A 19,919-nucleotide genomic window follows, 5' to 3' on the forward strand; every position below is an offset into this window, starting at 1 on the left:
TGACCAAATGCAAGATTATCGTCAGATGTGCATTTAGTGTATTTAGTGTTTTGCACTCAGTAGAGCTGGTGTTTGAATTTGAGTAGAGAACAGGCTGGTGCACTTTAACCACTCTGTCTCCTATTTTTGATCTCTACAGGTGAAGTTTTAAAAAGCTCTGGAACAATTAATCTTTAGCTGTCATTTCTGGTTCAGATACTACCTATGTCATCAAAATTAGTCAGTTGTACTTTTGCTTTACCTTGTCTCTGTGCTTTCTATCAGTGAATATAAGAAATTCTGAAGTCTTTGCAGGAGGAGACTTCTGATATCTTCACGCTAGTGCTGGAGGGACTAAGGACTGTTTCCTTCTGTCTGCAGTCCGTAGATTTTCTTTTGCTCTGAATTGTAAAAGAATTGACTTAAGAGATTGCAATTAGGCTTAGTGTCAAAGCTTCTATAACTCCTGCAGTATTTGCTGGTTGTAGCAGGAAAGTTACCAATAAGTCCTGAAATCTCTTGGGCTGCCTTCTGCATGTTTTATGCTTGCTTCTCTTTTTTTCTCCGTATATATGTTGGGAAAATTTTCAGTTGGAGGACAGGGAGATTGAACTTAGAGAACAGGTTCAACTCAAGGTGTGGGTGAAGGACTTGCCACTCTGTTTAGACAGATTTGGCTCCAGGTTATTGTTTTGCTCCTGAACAGTTCTAACCCCCTCAGATATTGCTCTGTATAGAACTGGATGTGTTTTAATTCCAAAATCTTCTAAGTTCTAAGAAGCTGCTCTTCTGTGTAAGAATTACCTGTGTTTTCCTCGTTTTACAATTGAGCTTTTATCCACTGTATAAATTCATCTTCACACCATATACACTTCAGCCATAGGGCACTCACCACATATCCATGGTTTCTGAGCTCCTGCTAGCTTGCTCTATACAGCGAGTGGCACAGGTGAGTGGCTCTTTTGAATGGGTCCTCTACACAAGAGAGTGTTTCTGGCGGCAGTAGATTCTCCATCTATTTCAAACTTGCTGGTTAGCATGTGTTCATCAGGAGGAGCCTTAGCGATGAGGAATGGACCCTTACAGGTTTGCCTTGGTAGCTTGAGCTGTGAAGCCTGCTGCATGCTGAAGGTTACCCCCAGCACAAAGCCAGCCAGCCAGCTGCGTGCCAGATGACAGCACAGCACCCAACTGCACACAGCCATCTCACATGAGAACTTTTAAATAAAATACTGTGCTACTGACACTTTCTTTAGCTGAAAGTGTCAGAGGAATGTGTGAGGTGCTGGTGGCTTGGTTTTGCTTTGTTTTTTTGGGCAGTCCGGTGCTTATAACAACTGTCTGAAGGTAAAAAACATTCATAAAATAAAGGGGTTTGCACAGACCGGTTTCCAGCAAATATGGAAAAAATATTCTTAGTAACATTTTCTATATTTGAAGCTTACACTGAAAAAATGATGGGAGCATCACTCCTTAGGATAGCCCCAATATGGTTACAAAGCAGTTCTGAGAGTGATGTGATAAAGTGCCATTCAATATATGAAATTTCCTTTAAAAATGTATTTTTTTCCTTAACGCTCTAATATTTTTGGTATCTAAATGTATTTTCTGTCTTACCTCAGAAGAAACTGCCTGTGATTTCCAAGGGAGTTTTGCCTAAGGTAGGCTTGAAACATCAGGACCAGGAATTAGTGTAATGTGACCCACCATTTGTATTGCTTTGGGGTAAATTCGAGAGAGAAGATTTAACATTGTGTGTGTCATGCTGAGATATTGCAATATCTCGGATGGGTTATTAGGCACCAATCCAAAGGTTAAGTGCAGCAACCACATGAGATGTGGCTTTATCCTTACATGATCTGTGCTCGTGTTCTGTTTTGTAGTCCTGTGAAATAGGTAATATCCCTAGAATAAAATATGTTTATAAGACTTTTTTGAAACCCATCTCAAGCTATTAAATGTCATTTCAGTAGAAAGGTGTATCATTTGAAATCTAGAAATCAATCCTTGAATGTGTGAACTCAATGACGTTTTAAATGTGGATCCCAATGTGCACCAGATAAATATTCACGACCTTTGGGAAAGTCTAGATCTGAATTTGCAGTTCAGGATCTTTTCTAATTTATATGCATATATCTTTTTGGGGTTTTATTTTCCATGCTCTTTTTGCTTGGCTTGCATTAAATAAAATGCTTCAATGGAGTGTGGTAGTCTAGCATTTGTTTTGCCTCAGGAGTAGATTGCCCCATCTTGCGTATCTGGTCAAGTAAATTGCTCTCTTGCCTGCCTACTTCAATAATAGTACTGGGCTTTAGACCTTCATGTACAACCCCCCAGTGAGCAGAACCACAAGGGGCTGGGCCTGTGTGGTGCTAGCAGTCTTCTCTATTGTAATGGATGCATTCATCTCCTATTTACATAAATTAATAGTTAAAACTTGTTTGGTTGCTTAAGAAAACTCATTAAGCTTTCAGAGTAGCTGTATCACAAGCACTGTGGCAATCGCTCCCATTGACTTATCTCCTGCTGATTCACTGGGAACCAGTCCATCTCAGGGTCAGGTCCCTAAGCTTCATTGCAGAATTAAACAAATAGCATTTAAAAGAAAATGCAAATAATATGTTCAGTGCAAAGTAGATGCTGGTAAACTTCCTTATGAAAAAGCGGTCGTGTTTAAAATTTTTAAAAATAAAATCCTATTTTTGTCTGCAGGGCCAATTTTCTCTCAGGAAATAGATCATAGTTTTTATCCATTTTCTACTAGTCACTGGAGAATGTTTGACATTGTAAGAGAAAGGTCAGTTTGTATAACTTGAAGTGGGAGGAGAATGTTTAATGTGAAAAGCTTGGCCAGATTTTTTGCTATTGTTATTTGAATGTTCTGATTTACCATTTTAATTTATCCTCTTCAGTATATGATTTTTATTTTTCTTTATTTCCTATTTGGTTTCTTTTATAGACTGGAGAAAGAGAGCATTCAGCACAGCATTAGCAATGAAGCAAAGGCCCGAGCCCTTCAGGCCCAGCAAAGAGAGCAGGAGCTGACACAGAAGATGCAGCAAATGGAGGCCCAGCATGAGAAAACTGGTAGGTGGTAGGGAAAGATTAGAGCCTGGGCACTCACTCACAAGCCAGGCCCACGCCTTACTGTGAAATGACATCAGGAACACCTGTAACCTTTGGCTGGCCGAAGGGAGCAGATGCTAACTACACCGGAGATTCCGAATTACATATTAGTTAGCGTTTAAAAGAGAAAATGGAAAGTATTGCCCACTGTCTGTTGATTTCAGAGTGCTGCTCTCACATCTGCTGCACCATCTGGATTATGAGTTTATTTACCTGTGTTCAAGAAACGTAAAGCTGAGAGAGACCACAACAAAGTAGAAAAACAAAGGGCTTGTTTTTGGCTGGATTTTCAGGCACACATGTTATATAAAGAAAATAGCATCAGAAGCTCTGCGGGAAATGCTCTGAGCTTACAGTTAAAGTCTCCTGAATAGCATTGAACAGTTCCCACAGTACACACATTATAGCTACTCTAAAAGCTTAATGAGTTTGCTTCGGCATCCAAACTGGAGAAAAGCTTTAGCCATTAATCGGTTCTTAATTCACTGTCGCAGCTGGATGTAATTCACTGGCTCCAAATTGATATGTTCCTTTATTTAATCTTTGCAGCCTCAAACATTTTTAGCATTACCATGTGCCCCCCCCACATCCTCAATCTAGAAGAAAGATGTTTAATCCCTTGCGTACTTCAGGTTCTCTTAATAAGAGACTTCATTGCATTGACTTAGCCCATCAATAACATCTAACTTTAATCTGGAAGTAAAATGGGTTTTCCAAACAAACAAAAAAGAGCTTTTTGTTATTATGAAGTGCTATGCCAACAACATTAATAGAGGTGCATATTATAAATAAAAAAAAAAAAAGGAATTTTTAAGAGATGAAATTTGTAACTCCTATTATGAGCATGGAAAAGAGGAGGAGCTTTGGCTGTTAAGGAGCATGATATACTCATGTGTTTAACAAAATACCATATTTACCTACCAGTCATGCAATACTTCTAGGAAACCATGTAACATGTATTGATCCTAAACAGTGTTGGATAATACATAAGGCAGCAAGAATGTTTATATCTGCTATTCGATTTTCTGCCCTTTTTTATAGTATTATCACAGTACTAGAGGACCTTTCCATGTGTTCAGGGAATGCAAACAGCTGCATTGTGGCTGCTGTCTACACTGTAGGAGAAGAAAAGAAACTCTCAGAATCACTTTTTCCTCCTTTAGCCAGCACGTCTGTGTATGACCATGTGTAATTCTGCACAAGAGTGATGTCATTTACCCTCCTGCTGCATAAATTGTCCCAGTATACAAAAACGAAACAATATGATGTCTGGGGTTTCTTTAATGTATCTCTAGTAGGGTTAGAAGGAGTTGAAAATTATAGTCATTTACAATGTGTATAAAGAAAACCTTGTTTATTATGACCCTACACACATACAAGGAATTTGGGTAAGAGTGGTCATGCTTTCACTGATTTTCAAAGCAGCAATCAAGAAACATAATTTTGCAGTATCTTCCTTTTTAAAGAATAAAGATACCTGGATTCTAGGTTGTGAGTTTAGGTGCAGCCCAAACTCATAGTAACTGAAAATTAATTTATAAAAGGGTTTCATTCCAACTGTAACTGGGCAGTAAGTCTAAATCCTGTTGTTTAAGAATGAAAAATTACATTATTCGTGGTAAGCTCAGGACACAGTAAATAAAAGAACTGCTTTTTTAAGGAGATACTGAAATGAGTCTAAAGTGTGAGCATTTGGGTTGCTGGTGTATCCTCTGCACCAGTTGAGCAAGCAAAAGTCTGCTAAAGCATGCCTTGCCAATTTTATTCCTCCTAGAAATGTCAGTGAACTTTTAGCTAAAATGTGAGCCCACCAGATTAGATATCTAGTCTTCACAGTGATTCTTCTCTTACAAGACCAGATTCAGTGGCAACATTGCTTTAACACTTTAGCTAATTCTGACATAGAGCCTTAATTTGGTAAGTGATGATGTCCAAGTAGCTGAAGTTTAAAGAACATTTCAAAACTAGAAGAAATTCAGAATATGTAAAATTGATTCTCCCTTATCTACAAATTTATATAATTGTAGTCTTATAGTATCATAATTTTATGGTTTCTAGTAGAAGAACTGGATTCCTTGCTGACCTCCCAGAATACCTTCATAGCAAAATTAAAGGAGGAATGTTGTATGTTGGCAAGGAAGTGGGAACAAATGTCAGAAAAATACAGGTTAGTATATTTTTCTTAACCTGTCCCTTTTATTACTAGGACATACTTCTTTATTTTTTTTATTTGTATTGTGATATTTATTATTATTTATCTTATCCTAGTTATTACATATCATATCAGTAATATATGCCCCTTAAGAATTCAGTATAATATATGCCCCTTAAGATTATGTCTCTGGCTATTAATTCAAATTTCTTGGACGATTGCGATGTAAAAATTGCATACTATTTTCTTCCTTGTGTGCATATTCTTACTATGAAGAGTAGAAAATTGTTAAAAAAGATACAGTTCATCTGAAGTTATATGAAAAATGCTAAAGATTTAGTTATGTCAAAACTGTTTTCATTTAAATTATTTACTTAAAATTCCTTTCACAATACTACACTACACATTGACCGTTGTCTATGAAATAATTGTCATCAAAATTGCTTGCTGTTGACGCTCAGATTTTGCTGCTGCTTGGTTTCAATCAATAGTAGATTTAAGTTGAAAGCTATTAAAAATTGAGGAAGAAGCAAAACCTGGAAGTAATAATAATTTAATTTAAAGGAATACAAAGCTATGGAAGTATCTATTCAAAAGTTCTGTAGGACAGAAAGGAAAATGTGAATTTTGTACTTCTGTAGCAGCAAATAATTTGATTTTACGTTTTTAATTGTGAAAATAGTATCTTTTGAAATTTTCTTGGGGTTCATATTTAGAGTGGTAAACTGGACTTAACTGAAGAGTTGGCATTCTGTAGTTTCTGTAAATTACATGTGAAGTGAATTTGGTAATTAGGGCTAGGATTCATCTCATGGCTGGATGGGAAGTAAGCAAAACATTCAGCAAAGACAAAATTGGTTTTCAAGACAGGATTCTTCTTTTGCTGGGTGGATTTAATCATCTTCTTGAGGTAATGTAAGAGACAACACTTACTCAGGGAGAGAGCTTATTTACCCCAGTATCCTCTTCCTAGGAGTGGTCAAAGGGGAAAGATTTAAGTAGATGACAGACATTTCTTTCTTTCTATCTATCTGTCTATCTGTCTGTCTGTAATAAATAAAATATATGATGCTTCCCACGGGTACTGCCTCCACTGCCCATCCTACTTCCCACTGAATATAAAGTGTTGACTGGCTGTTAAGTGGCTGAAGTTGGGAGATGAATCCCATCCAAAGTGTTTAGGGGGGAAATGAGAAACTTGAGGAACTGTAAGCAATCTTCCCATGCAAATGTTGTGATGGGTACTTGAGAGAGAAGCAAACAGAATTTTTCTTCTGAAAAAGCAGTGCTCTTCTGCTAAAGTAATGCAAAATCTAAATAGATTCAAATCATATTATTATTCCAGCAATAAAAAAGCACACAGACTTTGTTGCTAGAGCTCACAGTCACAGACTAGTAACTGTAAAGGATGAAGGAAAGACAGAAAACATACTGTGAAAACACATTATTCTCTGAAAATAAATACTAGAGAGTGCCAAGTGTTTCTTCACCTAGCAGCATTAGCTGACTATGTCAAGGACCTGAAAATGGGAAAAGGAGCCCTCTTGCATCTCCAGGAAGTGGTATATTTTACACAAGAACCTGTAAGGAAGAATGCATGAAAGTTGTTCTGAGAAGTGGTCCTAAAATAGCTTGAGATTGCCTTCACTGGAGTGGGAGCTGCTGCAGTCAGTAACAAGGATAGAGAAATAGGTAGAGACAAAAAAAGAAGGTAAAAATGAGAACAGAAAGGTGGAACTGGAGATGGTGGAAAATGACAGACTAATATAGATGGCTTCAGAAAGTGATGTGATCTGGAGATCAGATGCAGAAAATTATTTTAGCCAGGTTCTAAATGCATGGTCAGCATGTGTCTCTCAGTAGCATCTCTCCGAAAGGCAATCTTCATGCTCATTGTCACTGAATGTAGTGTAAAACCACATTCTGCCACAGAATACTGTAGTTTTGTTCTCTGTAAAAGAGTAATAATTTGGGGAAGATTTTATACCGTAGTTCTTATGTACATTGATAAAAGCAGATTGCAAAGCAGCAGTGTGCCCTACTTTCATGGAAAATTTTTTTTCTTTTTTTTTTTCCATGTTTTTGACCTTAACATAAACTGAATTTTGGACCTGGATGTGTATTTTCTTGCGAGAATCTTTGCGCCTTAGTTTCCCTAGGTTTAAGTAATGACTGTATGTCATTAATATAATATAATATATCATTAATATAAATAATACCATTATTTAATTGGTGCAAAACTCAAGCTCTTTTAATAACAGATGCAATAGTAAGTTTATTTAAATTTTCTTGGGTTTGATAGGAAGTACCCATTTGTAATAAGAGACATGTCAAATATATCTGTGATGACTACATGTTTGTCCAATTTCAGTGGAATGCATCCAAATGGCACATATATTTTTATATTTAGTGCAGGTTTTCTGAGAAATATAAACTGAAGTTTTTGTGTTTATATGTAAGCTGGAATCATTTTTTGAGCTAGTCCCTACACAGAAAGGCGTCAGAAAGACAATGTCAGACGAATTATAAACCCCTCAAGCTGTGCAGAAAGAAGATAGTGTCTGTGAAGGTTTTTGTATGCATAGGCATGTTTAAAAATATAGTCCTTTGTTGATTTCTTCTCTGTTTCTCTCTTGTTTTGTTCTTTTTTTTCTCTGATTGTCACTGTCTGAGTTTCTAGGTTGTAGATTAATGCTTAACACTACCCACTGTGTATTTGTGATTTGCGTTTTGTAATTAAGGGGAACAATGGGAGTCCATTGGGTCTCATTATATATAATGGTTGGTTTAATTTGTTTCACTTCTATCTTGTTAATTGTAAATTGATCATTAAGATTTGAATTCTAATCTGTCACCAGGGTTGTGAGTATTGAAGCTAGAGCAATGATCCTGGTTTTAATCACTGATGATGAGAAACAAATTTTATAATTTTGGTACATATTGCAGTTCATATATTTTAACACTGTATTTTATGGTGTTATAAATATTGTTAAATGACTTTTAGTGTAGTTTTACTGTTTGGACTATAATGTATAAATTATATTACTGGTTTGGCAACAGTAGGCATCCAACTGTGTGAGTTTAATTGAAGTAAAGAACACATACCCGGCTGAACTATTTTTCTGCATGTTTGGTTGACTGCAGTCGTTGCACTCAATATCAGGAGTGAAATGTTTGTTGAAGGTAGCTGTATGAAGATGGGCAACAGTCTGTCTGAAGGGTCAGTCATTAAATTTATATGCAACAATACTGCATCAGCAGAAAATATTTTAGAGCGTGTATTTAATTTCTGTGTAAGTAAACAATTGGTTTTAAGAGCAGGAAAAGGCAGTGTTTAAAAAGCACTGAAATGCAGAAGCTAGTTCAGAGGAATAAAGGCAGCATTGCCACCTTAGTGTTCAAAAATCAGCTTATGCTAAGATTGACTTTGAATTGTGACTATTTAACATTTCCTCATTTTCTTGCCTTTAGCATTTAAGTGTTTTGGACGCTAACCTGTTTGGGGTTTTTTCCAAGACTCTTCCAGCAAAGATGGTAGATAAAACCTCAAAGTGGTTTTTAAATAGAAGTTGAGGTAGTTAAAGGGATTCAGAAGTATAGAGGGGGTTTTTGTTGCTGTTGTTGCTCCTGCCCCATCAATTATTTTTGATGTAGTGACAAGTAAATGAGATTTGGCAAAATCTATTATGCATCCAGTTACAAGCATGCATTTTACATTTTCATGTGATGTTGTAGCTTTGCTCTGTGTAGTTTCAAAATAACAGTGATTTCGTAGAGGTCATTTGAGTGTATCAGATCTCAGAAGCACACACAGGTACGTGACTGCCTGACTTGTGGGGCCAGCCTGGGTCTGCAGAAGTGCACCTTCCTGCTGAGTTCAGCTCTGATGGCGGCACTCCAAATGCCTGCATGCTTCAGTTTCTACTGAGTCCACCGCTGCTTATTGCTCAGACTGTTGGACCCAGAGTAGCTCTCGTGGAGCAACATCAGCACATCCATGCTTTGTCCTCCAGTTGTGCAGGATCCATCAGACGTAGTGATTAGTGCATAGATTTTTCTGATTTGCCTCTTTCCCCTGTATTGTGAGTGAACTATCTTTGGAATTCAGCACTGTGTGCTTTGACACTTGCCCCCCTGTCTTTTCCTGCTGTGGTACTTCAGGAGCAGAGTCATTCAGAAGCATTTACACAGGACTGGTCCTGCCTCTGGCTGGGTAGAATTGCTACTCCTGTATAAGGTATATATATATAATATAGCATTCAGTACAGTTATCAGGCTTATTACAAATTGTGGTTGATTTGGGTTTTTTTTTTAACGCAACAATGTGTGAAGTTACTTAAATATCACGTAGAATTAGCTGTCTTACCCTAATCTTTGGAAACTGAGGTGAATGAAAGGGATGTTTAAAGATGCAGAGGGAATCGTTGACAAGTGATGATGGAAGACTCCTGATGTGTGATATTGTATTGGACTGGTGTTCTCTCTTTAATGCCAACACACACGAACCTTTTAACATGGACCTAAATAAGCACTCTGTCCTTCATATGTGCTGTCCTTCAAAACTTCAGTGTCATTAAGTACTTGAGTCTTGGTGGTCAGACTCTTAGGTAGTTAGATGGAAAGGACATTGTGTAAATAATGTCGTAATTGGAATGAATTTTTTGGGTTTTTTCTGAGTTCTACTGTAATTACGAAAGATGTTTTAGGAGAAGACAACACTCATAACATGCTTCAAAGCATCAGGCATTTAGAGCTCTGTTTTAGAGATTGGAGATTATGCTACTCATGTTTTTAACTAATTAATTACTTACTTTTGTTTCATTAGTTGTAATTTTCAGTAGCATTTTGGTTTTGGTTGATTTGAATTACTTGGTCTTTCCAGAAAGACTTTGGGCACCTTCAAATGTGATGGAGATGAATAAGTACTTGTAAAACTTTGAGGCTTTTATCACCTTGAAAGTTGCTTCTGCTGTTTCCATGAATGAGACAGTCACATATAAATACAGAAAAAGAAACAGGATCTCCCAGTTGGGAAACCCTACAAAAGTGATAATTTACACTATTCCTACATGGCAAATGCTGTTGCTGAATTTTGCTGGCAAAAAAAAGCAACGCAAGACTGAATTTAGTCCCTGTTATCACTTGGTTGGTTGGGCTTTGTTGCGTCAGGTCTCTTTGAGCTGCTCTGCAGTGAACCTTTGCTTTTATCCACTGGTTGTCTGTCTTACAGTATCAGTATCAAGTACAGACTGCATTCACATTGTGTGATAACAGTTGGTCCAGCTGGCAATGCTTTGTTAATGCTGACATTTAAGTTACTAGTGTTTCTGTAAAATGATCGCTGGAAAAATTCAGTTTCTGCTACCTTCCCATAACATCCTGCTCTCTATTACGTACCCATCCAGGAAACTTCTATGCACTGAAGTTTGATGTACAAATCTATCAGCACAATTCTGATGTCTTTGTCTGTGATCTTCCTTAATAGAGCTATAACTCTCAATCTAAATTCAATTACATACAGTCTTGGTCCAAAGTTTCCCTTGCTAAGTTCTTTTAGATTCACAGATGATACCATGCATTGTTCTCTATTTAAACATGAAAAGATCATGTTGTCATTTCTAGATTTGACTTGTCAATGTAACAACATGTTTTTGAAGTAGGAGTATTCCTTTCTCCCTGTGCTTTGTTGTATTTTTCAGAATGTCAGTTGTTGTTGCATTCTCTAACAGCCAGGAAGGTAAAGTATCTTTCTGCTGTAATTGCAGCATATTTAAGTTTATGATTTAAAGATATATCTGAAGCTTTTTAACCTTGAGATCTGGAGTGGCAGATGCCATAAATCAAATTTGCTTGCTTTTGATTCGTACTTTCTGATGGTATAGCAGATTCTGACATGTTCTCATTAACCTTTTCCAAAGAGTTAAAATTGTACAAGTGCATAATGTATATTTTATCACAATTTAATCTGAGGTCTTTTCCTGATATTAAGAAACAGCTCATGCCTGTTTCTCCATGGGCTGATGGTTAGAGATGTAGCAAGTAGCAGTCCCAGGTCATTCATGGATCTGGTGTCTCTGCTCACCCGTGAAGAATAAGAATTGCTTAGAAGTGACTAATATTCTTAAAGGCTGTGCTGAGTTTTATGTAGATTAGTGTGTGCCTGTATGATTTGTCCCTTGTTTCTTAAAGTTTCGTTAATTTTCCTCTTAATGAGGCTTTGGTTTTTTGGTTGGGTTTGGGTGATTTTTGTGGAGGAGGGGTTTATAGGGGTTTTGGGTTTGATTTTTTTTTTTTTTTTTTAATCTGTGCAATGCTATTTTAGGCACAGAAGGTTAATAAAGTTTCTAAAACAGTACCACTGTTGAGAGTTCAACCTGTGAGCTGTTGAGAGCTCAACCTATAGAGTGGAGTAAAGGTTGAACAAGGTTTAGGAGCTGTTTTTTTAAACTAAATGTTAGCTTTTGCTAATAAAGAAGTTGAAATGTGTTTTCAAAATGTTAGCCAAATTCTTGCTTAACAAGTACGAATTTACATTTATTGATCTTATTTAACATCAACGCATAATGCCAAATGGCATGCCTGTTTAAATTAGGCTGAAATTAGCTTAGCCAGCCTATGACTGAGTGATTGCCAATGGCATATTTAGAAGATACCCACCAGTATCATGTTCTTTTGTCTTAAGATTATCTGAAACAGTGTTTTGTTTCTGTAAGTTCTAGTAATAGCTTGTTTATGCATTACATATAAATGTATGAAATTTTATAAATGCTGAAGCCACATATTGATGGCACACTGCAGGATGAAATCTGACAACATCCATCATCGCTTTGTTTTACTTCTGTAGATCTGAAGTCAACCAGCTTAGTCAGGAAAAAGAGTATCTTCATGGCAGATTGGAGAAGATGCAGAAACGGAATGATGAATTGGACCAACAGTGTATCCAGCATGGGAGAATGCATGAGAGAATGAAGTCAAGGTAGGAGGTCCTGTTAATCTGTCAGTGTGTGATATGCTCAACTGTAACAGTTGTGTTGTTAATAAACATAAAAATGACGCTAGGTTATGTGAAAGTAATATTCTTTCCTTATGAAATGACCACTCCTTCCCCCTCCCCAACCGTTCTGTCAAGTTGGGTTTTTTTTAACATCTTTTGCTTGTGCCATTTTGGATAAATAAAAGGAAAGCTTGAACAACACAGTCTTCCAAAGAATTTAAGGCTAGTACATATGTGTGTGGGCTGCTTCGGCTGTTCTCTGCTCTAACTTGTATGAATAGTCTTACCATATAAAAAAAAAAAGGGAGGGGGGAGCTGGGGAGGAAGTAGGGAGGAGGTTATTCGGTGATGTGAATGTAGAGTACAGATGTGGGTTCCATTATGCTATGGAATAGTTGTAATTTTTGGGGTTTACCGTCATTTAACCGGGATAAACAGACAAATCTTGTTGAAAATCATAGTAACCAGAGAAATACTGACAGTTTCCAGGCACCACTAGCCTTTCAGAGAAGCAGTGACTTCCTCAGGAGGAGCTGGGAGCAGCTGCAGCAAGCCTAATATGAAATATTTCCACCCGTATCAATTGACTGTTCTGGCCAGAGTATCCAGACTGATAATGGCTTGTGCTGTGATATGGATTAGACATCCTCAAAGATCACTGTGGAGTATTTTCCTTTTAGTTCCAGAAAGTTCGTCTATGCTCTCTTGTTCTGTTTTCCACTCCACACTAAGTGTAACAAGCACTGGAAGGAGCTTTAGTATGCTTGTGGAGGTAGAGGATGAAGGAAAGAGGAGGCTGAGAGGCAACTCTCCAAATCCAATCATCCAGGCTACCTCTTGTTGGTAGTCAAAGGCAAAATGCAATTTAACTTTATTTGGACTAGACAGCCCTTACTGGGAAAAATTCTGTTTGCTTTTTTTGATCATTGACCACCTTAGAGGAACAGAGATTGCATGTATTAAAGCAGCCAGTCCTGTATGCTGATTTCTTTAAAGTTATTTACATTTTAGGGGATTTTTTTCGCTGCCATCTCTTTATTCTGTCTATATAAGCTTCTTTCTTGCAAGTACTTCATGTGTTCATTTCAGTCATCCAGAACCACTGCTTTCCTCTTCCCTTTCAGATTTCTGTCTGTGCTTCATCCTGTTCTTCTGTAACCTTGGATTGTCATCATCATTTATAGCTCAGAGAACAAAGAAATTCAAAATGCTGCAACTGCGTCCTGAATCTGTGTAACCACATAATCTTTCCATTTATCTCACCTCCCTTTTGATTCCTTTAGTTGTGGTAGATTCTTACCATATGTAGGACTGAGGATTCAAGGTTACTTTCACGTGAAAATTTTTTTCACCCTCTTTTTCCTCCAAGCTGCTCTTCTGTAGAATTATGAGTATCTAGTAGAATTTAACAGTCCTTTGTAAGTTTTTAGGATAACCTTTCCCCTATCAGAACCAAATAAAATAGATCTACTGGAAAATGTTGCTCATTCTTTGCTGCAGCAGCAATGATTATGCACTAGAAAAGACTGAAAGCATTAATCCAGAACACAAAAGTGGTTTGAAAGCAGAGTGGTCATGCTGCAGGCAATGCCTTACCTTCTGCTGCTGTTTTGCAGACAACAGAGAGAGAAAACAGGGCAGTAATAGCATTTGTCTTTTTTAATATTTTAGAGTATGTAAATATGGCAGAGATAATCAGGTGTGTTTGGAATATGAACATTATACTTTCCCAGCATTTTAAGAGGTGGCTCTTTTAACGTATTTTTAATTGTCATATTACACTCTATTAATTTAAAATCCAACTAATAAGTGACATGGCTGATATTCTAAACGGCTTTTAAAAATCAGTGTAATCTAATTTTAATTTCCATGTGAACACTGTAGTAGATTTTCAGGATTAATTCCCAAATGCTATAAATTGCTTATGAAGTTTACAAATCTAGGTGAAAAAAAAAGCAAAACAAGTAACTACCACAACAAATAAATCTCCCAGTTCCTTATATTTATGTTGAAAGATTTCCACTAAATAAAAATAGTAATTTTTCTCTTCTGATTTTAAAAATAGAGATCTGACTATGCTATTTAGTAAAAGCAGAACAACAAATAACAATAATGTATTTTGCCTCAGATTTTCATCCATCACTTAGATATTAATAAGCGCAGCAAAATACTGTTAACGATGGTTACTTCTTAACACGTTTGTTTCTCCTTTGTATGCAGCTACAAATAGCAGTGGTCTTGCTGCAACACAGTCCCACAAAGTGCATTCTGACCTAATTTTCTAGCTGCTGTTATTCTGGATCTTCAGAAAATTTCTTGTGTCAAAATGATTTTGGCTAAACTTGGGACCTAACATTTGCATTTGAGTAATGAGGTATTGTGATATTTGTTTGAGAAGAAATCTCCATCAATATGTGTTTTCTCCAGGGACAGTACGACAGTCCCTGATACAACTGTTTTGTGGAAGAAGCAAGATCGAGTTGATCAGTCAGAATTTCTTTTGTAGCAAAAGTGTGTTGGCAATCATAATAGTCGCACTCCTGAAAGTGAACAAGATAAGTCTTTTACTGCTGTATGAATACATGCTGCAAATAAATACAGTTCAAAATTAAATAAGCAAGTTTATAAAAAGAGATTACTTTAGTTGCCGTCATTAAACAGGATATAGAATCAGCCATTTCAGTGTAATGGAAGTATCCAGCCCTTTCAGTGTGTTTTTACTCAGTGAAATATGGCATTAAAAGAAGTAGATGTCCGTCTTAAATGATGCAGTTGTCGCATGCTACTGAGGCAAACTTGAATCAAAAGATGTATAGTTTGCAGGAGTAAGGTGACACGTTAAGAGTCCAGTGGAGTTGGTCATTATGTGTGACTTCATGGATATGAATCTTGCAGAAATAAGTTCTTATCTGTTATGTAGCAGAGTCCATTTTTATAAATTTGCAACCTCAAAGCAAACTGTATAAATCTAAATTCTTCAGATTCCCATTATGTACATTTGTGTTCATAGTAGAAATTAGCAGATAGAAGAAAGTACAAAATTTCTTATAAGGCAGCTGTAAAGGTAGAAACTAGCCAAGAATAAAAAGAATATAAAGCAAAATTAAAGGTTTCTATCTTTTTGGGGTTTTTTCAGTGTTTCACTCTACATAATTTGAATAGATTCCAGATGAAGGAAAATTCAGAGCCAAATGAATTGGGTAACTGTATGCATAAAGTTGGTTCATTATTTCCTTAATATGTTTTCAAACTGAATTCCCAGGTATGCATTTTCACGTCTGTAGTTAGACCAGTTCTGTAAATGCAGATCCACTTTCTCACTAACTCTTTTCCAATTTGAAGAGTAAGAAGAAAAAGACAAGAACCTGCCTGGATCTATTAATGTTTGAACATACTTATGAATAAGCATTATTTGCCCAAGGTGCCATGGGTCAGTATTTAAACTTTCGCTGAACTTAGTTAACAACTCTTGTAGTTACAAGGTTCAATTATGGCTTCACTTTTCTGCATCTGTTCTTCTTGTAAAACAAGCATTTGATTGTAAGTCAGCTGTTTAGAGGATTGCTTCTGTGGACAGCCAGTGTCTAAAATGGGAAGCATTTAATTAAATATATCTTAGCTCTTTCCTGTGTACGTTTCCAGTTGAAGGCCCAGGTGATGTGTGGAAATACAGCAAACATGGAATAGTATCTTCAAGTGGGAGAAGAAAATCCTAGGCAATTTCTTTATTTTTTTGAAGATGAGCCAGACATGCCTTTACTTTTTATCAAGCAGTTAAAGAAAAAAAAGGCATTTGGCCAGTAGTTTGTATGAAATAGAAGACTCTTTTAAAATCTTCTTAATAAAATATAAATTTAGAAGCTTCTAATGAGTTTCTTTCCAAACATTTTTCCGAAGTTCAGCATATGGAATTTGGGGCTATGAATTTACGCTCAGGTTTTATGGTTACAGTTAATATTACTGTAATTTTTGCTGTAATGCATGTGATCACTGTCCAATCTGTATAACATTAACAATAATAATACATTTTATGCAAATTTGTATGGGGCTTTATGTTGTGGTAGCTTTTTGGAGGTGACACTGTTAGACGTATTTCAACTGCATTTTTGCTAGCTGAAGTTAAAAAGAAGAGCCTACAGGACTGGCAGTTTGGGGCAGATGTGTGTCTATTCCTTAGGCATCAGTGGTTGTAAGTTAACTATAAAAATGTTACAACCATCTGTGTAACAAGACGGCAGAGATCTGCTCTCGCCTGTTACTATAAATAAGAAGGAGATTTGTTTGACTTCATAGACATTGGATTTATAAAGACTCTATGTGTCAAATTGTAACTACGTGCCATGTTGCTGAGATATGTCTGCAGCCAACTACCTGGGGTGTCTTCCCCTTCAGACATTCTAGTGTAGTGCAGCAACTGTGCAGAAATGTCTGTATAGCACAACATGTGACAAATTATATTTGTTTTCTACCTATGGCAAAATGTATGGTTCTTATGGATAAGCTAATCTGGAAGAGTAGCTGTAATGAATCTTTAAATGGACCACTCAAAGAGTGAAAATGTGATACTCAGTTTGACAGGGATTTTAAAGGCTTTTTTCCACCATTAAATTCTTTTTTTGTTGTTGTTACTAAGTGATAGTATATGCAAGATCATGTGTGCATGAGAGAACACATATCTACAAGAATTTAGACATATAGAGAGAAAACACCAGCATTTTCAAATAACTGAAATGTAAAATCACAATAGCTGGTTTGCTGTCACTATTACACTTCTGAATAGAGATTTTGGATTTCTTGGAAAATCTTCAGTAGAACAACTAATTAAAATTATTTCTTGATAACTGGAGCAATCAGGATGCATTTGAAATATCACATTTTCTGCCCAAAGCTCTAGGGGTTTTTTGTGTGTATGTGTGTTTGCAAGAAGTAATGATGGATGGAAGAACTTAGGTTATGTCACTACCTAAAAGACCTTTGTTTTTTTCCAGTCCAGTTCATTCTCAGTTGAATACTTTATCTTCCTTATTCTACTGATAGATTAGTGTATTTTTTTAAGTGACAGTGAGGCAATTGTTCCTATATTTTTATTAGACTAATCATCTGTTTTGCAATGCAATTATGGAATAAAAATGCACTGTATTGTGGCTTTTTAGTTTAAAATACATCCATTCTTAAATTGAAAAGAGAGATTAACATACGTAGTGTCCATAGAACCCTTGATACTAAAGATACAAAGATATTCACATTGTCTCAATGTGTAAAGAGCAGTCTGCTGCACTTTTTCCTGAGCATCATTACTCATGCCCACATAATCTTTGGCATGGTTTTGCTGTAACAGGATGGCTGTAGCAATTGGAGATACATAATTGTTTGTGCAGCCCTTCATACAAGGAGTTTGTAAAAAGCTTTGTGGTCGCTGTGTGTCAGCACTGCAGTTCAGAGAGATAAGACTCTCAGCTCTGTCCAGTACTTGGGGTTATCACTATTACTTAATATTTGTATTACTATTTAATAGACTCATATTTTAGATTGAGAAATGCATACTCCAGAGAACTACTATTAGGAAATACTGAATAGAGAATGTGTCTACACATACACACAAATATATGCTGCAAATCCTGTTGGGGTCTGAAAGTGTATTTGGCTTTTGTTTAATGTTGGGGTATTTCCACACAGTTCGAATTCTCTGGAATAGAAATTGGATGTCCAGAATCTCTCCCTCCCTCTTCTTCTGCAGTTCATCATTTGTCTATTTATTACATATCTTTTAAACTACTTTTTCTCTTTCTCAGTTTAAATAGATATCTATATATAGTGTGGTATAAATACATCTATTATTCATGCTTTTGTATGTATAATATTCCCATTCAAAATGGTTAATAAATTATATGTTTTTAAGACCCCAAACACTGTTTTAAAAGATTTATTCCCCAATTACCTAAACAGTAAACATACAAAGCAAAAATTTTCTTAGTTGTTAGAAAAATTGAAAAAGTATACAAAGAGTGAAATACAAGATTTTCATAAAATGCTGCAAAATAGTGTGCAAATAAGTTCTCAGGCTTAAGAAGCAAATAAGAAGCAGAGGGGAATATCCTACCCAGTTTCCGGAGAGATATTTAGGGAAATTAATAATGTTCTTTAAGATGTATTCTAGGTCACGGAGTACTGTGTTCGTCTGTTTCCAAGTGTGTGTATCTGAAATATATTTACCTCTATATATAGTTTATATACATATATATTTCTTGGAGAATGTATTGAGATCCTCTGTATAAAACATTAGGCTTCACCGTTCCAATTTTGGCAACTGTTTCCACTGATCTTCTCATTGGGATCCTTCTTATTTTTGGTCTGAATTAATTTCTGTTTGGTTTGTACCTACTTGTCTTTGAGCCAAAACTGGGACACGTAGTTCTTCAAAAGAATCTGCACTGGTAATGCAAATAATTGTAGACAATGAATGTATCTATTCAGTCCTACTTATTGTAAGTAAAGCCTTCCTCCTTTGTTCATCTTTTTGCAGTAAGCTCTTCATCACCTTGGTGTTCCGATTGTTGATTTTTTTTGGATGTGGGCAAGCAAGACTGTCTTGGGTCTTGGATGGGGACATTTGAATGTATTTGTATATATGGAATTCATTGACCGATGGATCCTAGAGTCATATTTGTCTTTTTGACAACTGCACTAAGAAGTGCATCCAGGACCTTTTTCTCCCAAGTAAATTCAAGTTTTCTGCAGAGACTTTTGCTATGAACTGAGAATGCATTGAGTATATAGTGTAAGACTTCCATCCCGTGTCTGCTGTTTCAATCTTCTGAGTCATCTATTTCTTTCTGTGCAGTATCCCAGATTTTCTCAAAGCTGATAACATCTCTTAAATTTATCAGCCCACTCCTCCTTTTTTGTGCTGAGTCATAATTCAAAATATTCAAAAATCTGTTTAAATGTGAAGAAATTCTCTTAGAATTCTTCTTCCCTGTCAATTGTTCCTGTTGGCTGTGCTCTTTGTTTTAGTCAGTCACTTGTCTACAACTTAGTTAACAATTGCTGATGGGCATGATATTTAATGTTTTGTTGAAGTTAATGTCAGTAAGATTTATTGCATTTCCTTTACCAAAAAATGAGCTGTCAAAGAGTTTAGGGTTCATGTGACCAAATCTGCTTGATCTAGCTTATGTTTCAGTTTCTCATGTTCCATTTACCTCTTTACACCCTTATATATTCCTTTCATTTCTGAATTAGTTGCAGACTTTTTTTGTATTTGAGGTCATGTTAATGGGCTGATAATTATCTGAATTACCTTCTTTGAGGATTAGTTAATGCTGCACTTGATTTAATTGCATAACAATACAGTCAGTATGAAGGAGAAGGTGTAGAGGGGAAGTCAGTGTCTGTGTTCACTTTGCACATCAAGTCTGCTGGCCACGGCAATTTCATTGTTTTAGAAACTGGAAGATAATACCTGGGAGAGTCATATTGGTCCATGTCTCAAAGAAAAGCTAGGTGGGAAAACAGGTTTGCTTGTTTCTGTGTTCAACAGCTACCAACTCTCTGACTAACACCCCCTCTGCTAAGAGTCTGGTAATTGTCCACTTCTGAGAATATCTTCTACTCTACTGCTTTAATGTATTCTGCCTTCTCCAAAACAGAAAGGGGAATAGTTCATAT

At 36.3% G+C, this 19,919-nt stretch overlaps 1 protein-coding gene across 5 annotated transcripts in view; it reads left to right on the top strand.

Moving 5' to 3' along the window:
• Nucleotides 1-19,919, top strand: part of SDCCAG8 (SHH signaling and ciliogenesis regulator SDCCAG8) — a 108,986-nt gene that overhangs the window by 57,165 nt on the left and 31,902 nt on the right. For 3 of the 5 annotated variants that reach the window (XM_039568253.1, XM_039568252.1, XM_010391760.4), the window contains exons 14-16: nucleotides 2,939-3,066; nucleotides 5,164-5,272; nucleotides 12,102-12,233. In XM_039568253.1, the coding sequence (XP_039424187.1) occupies nucleotides 2,939-3,066; nucleotides 5,164-5,272; nucleotides 12,102-12,233 (369 nt within the window). The remainder of the gene's footprint in view (nucleotides 1-2,938; nucleotides 3,067-5,163; nucleotides 5,273-12,101; nucleotides 12,234-19,919) is intronic. The other 2 variants (XM_039568255.1, XM_039568254.1) reach the window with 2 other exon arrangements.

This window comes from Corvus cornix, chromosome 3, assembly GCF_000738735.6.
Source record: "Corvus cornix cornix isolate S_Up_H32 chromosome 3, ASM73873v5, whole genome shotgun sequence".
Taxonomy (NCBI): Eukaryota; Metazoa; Chordata; class Aves; order Passeriformes; family Corvidae; genus Corvus; species Corvus cornix.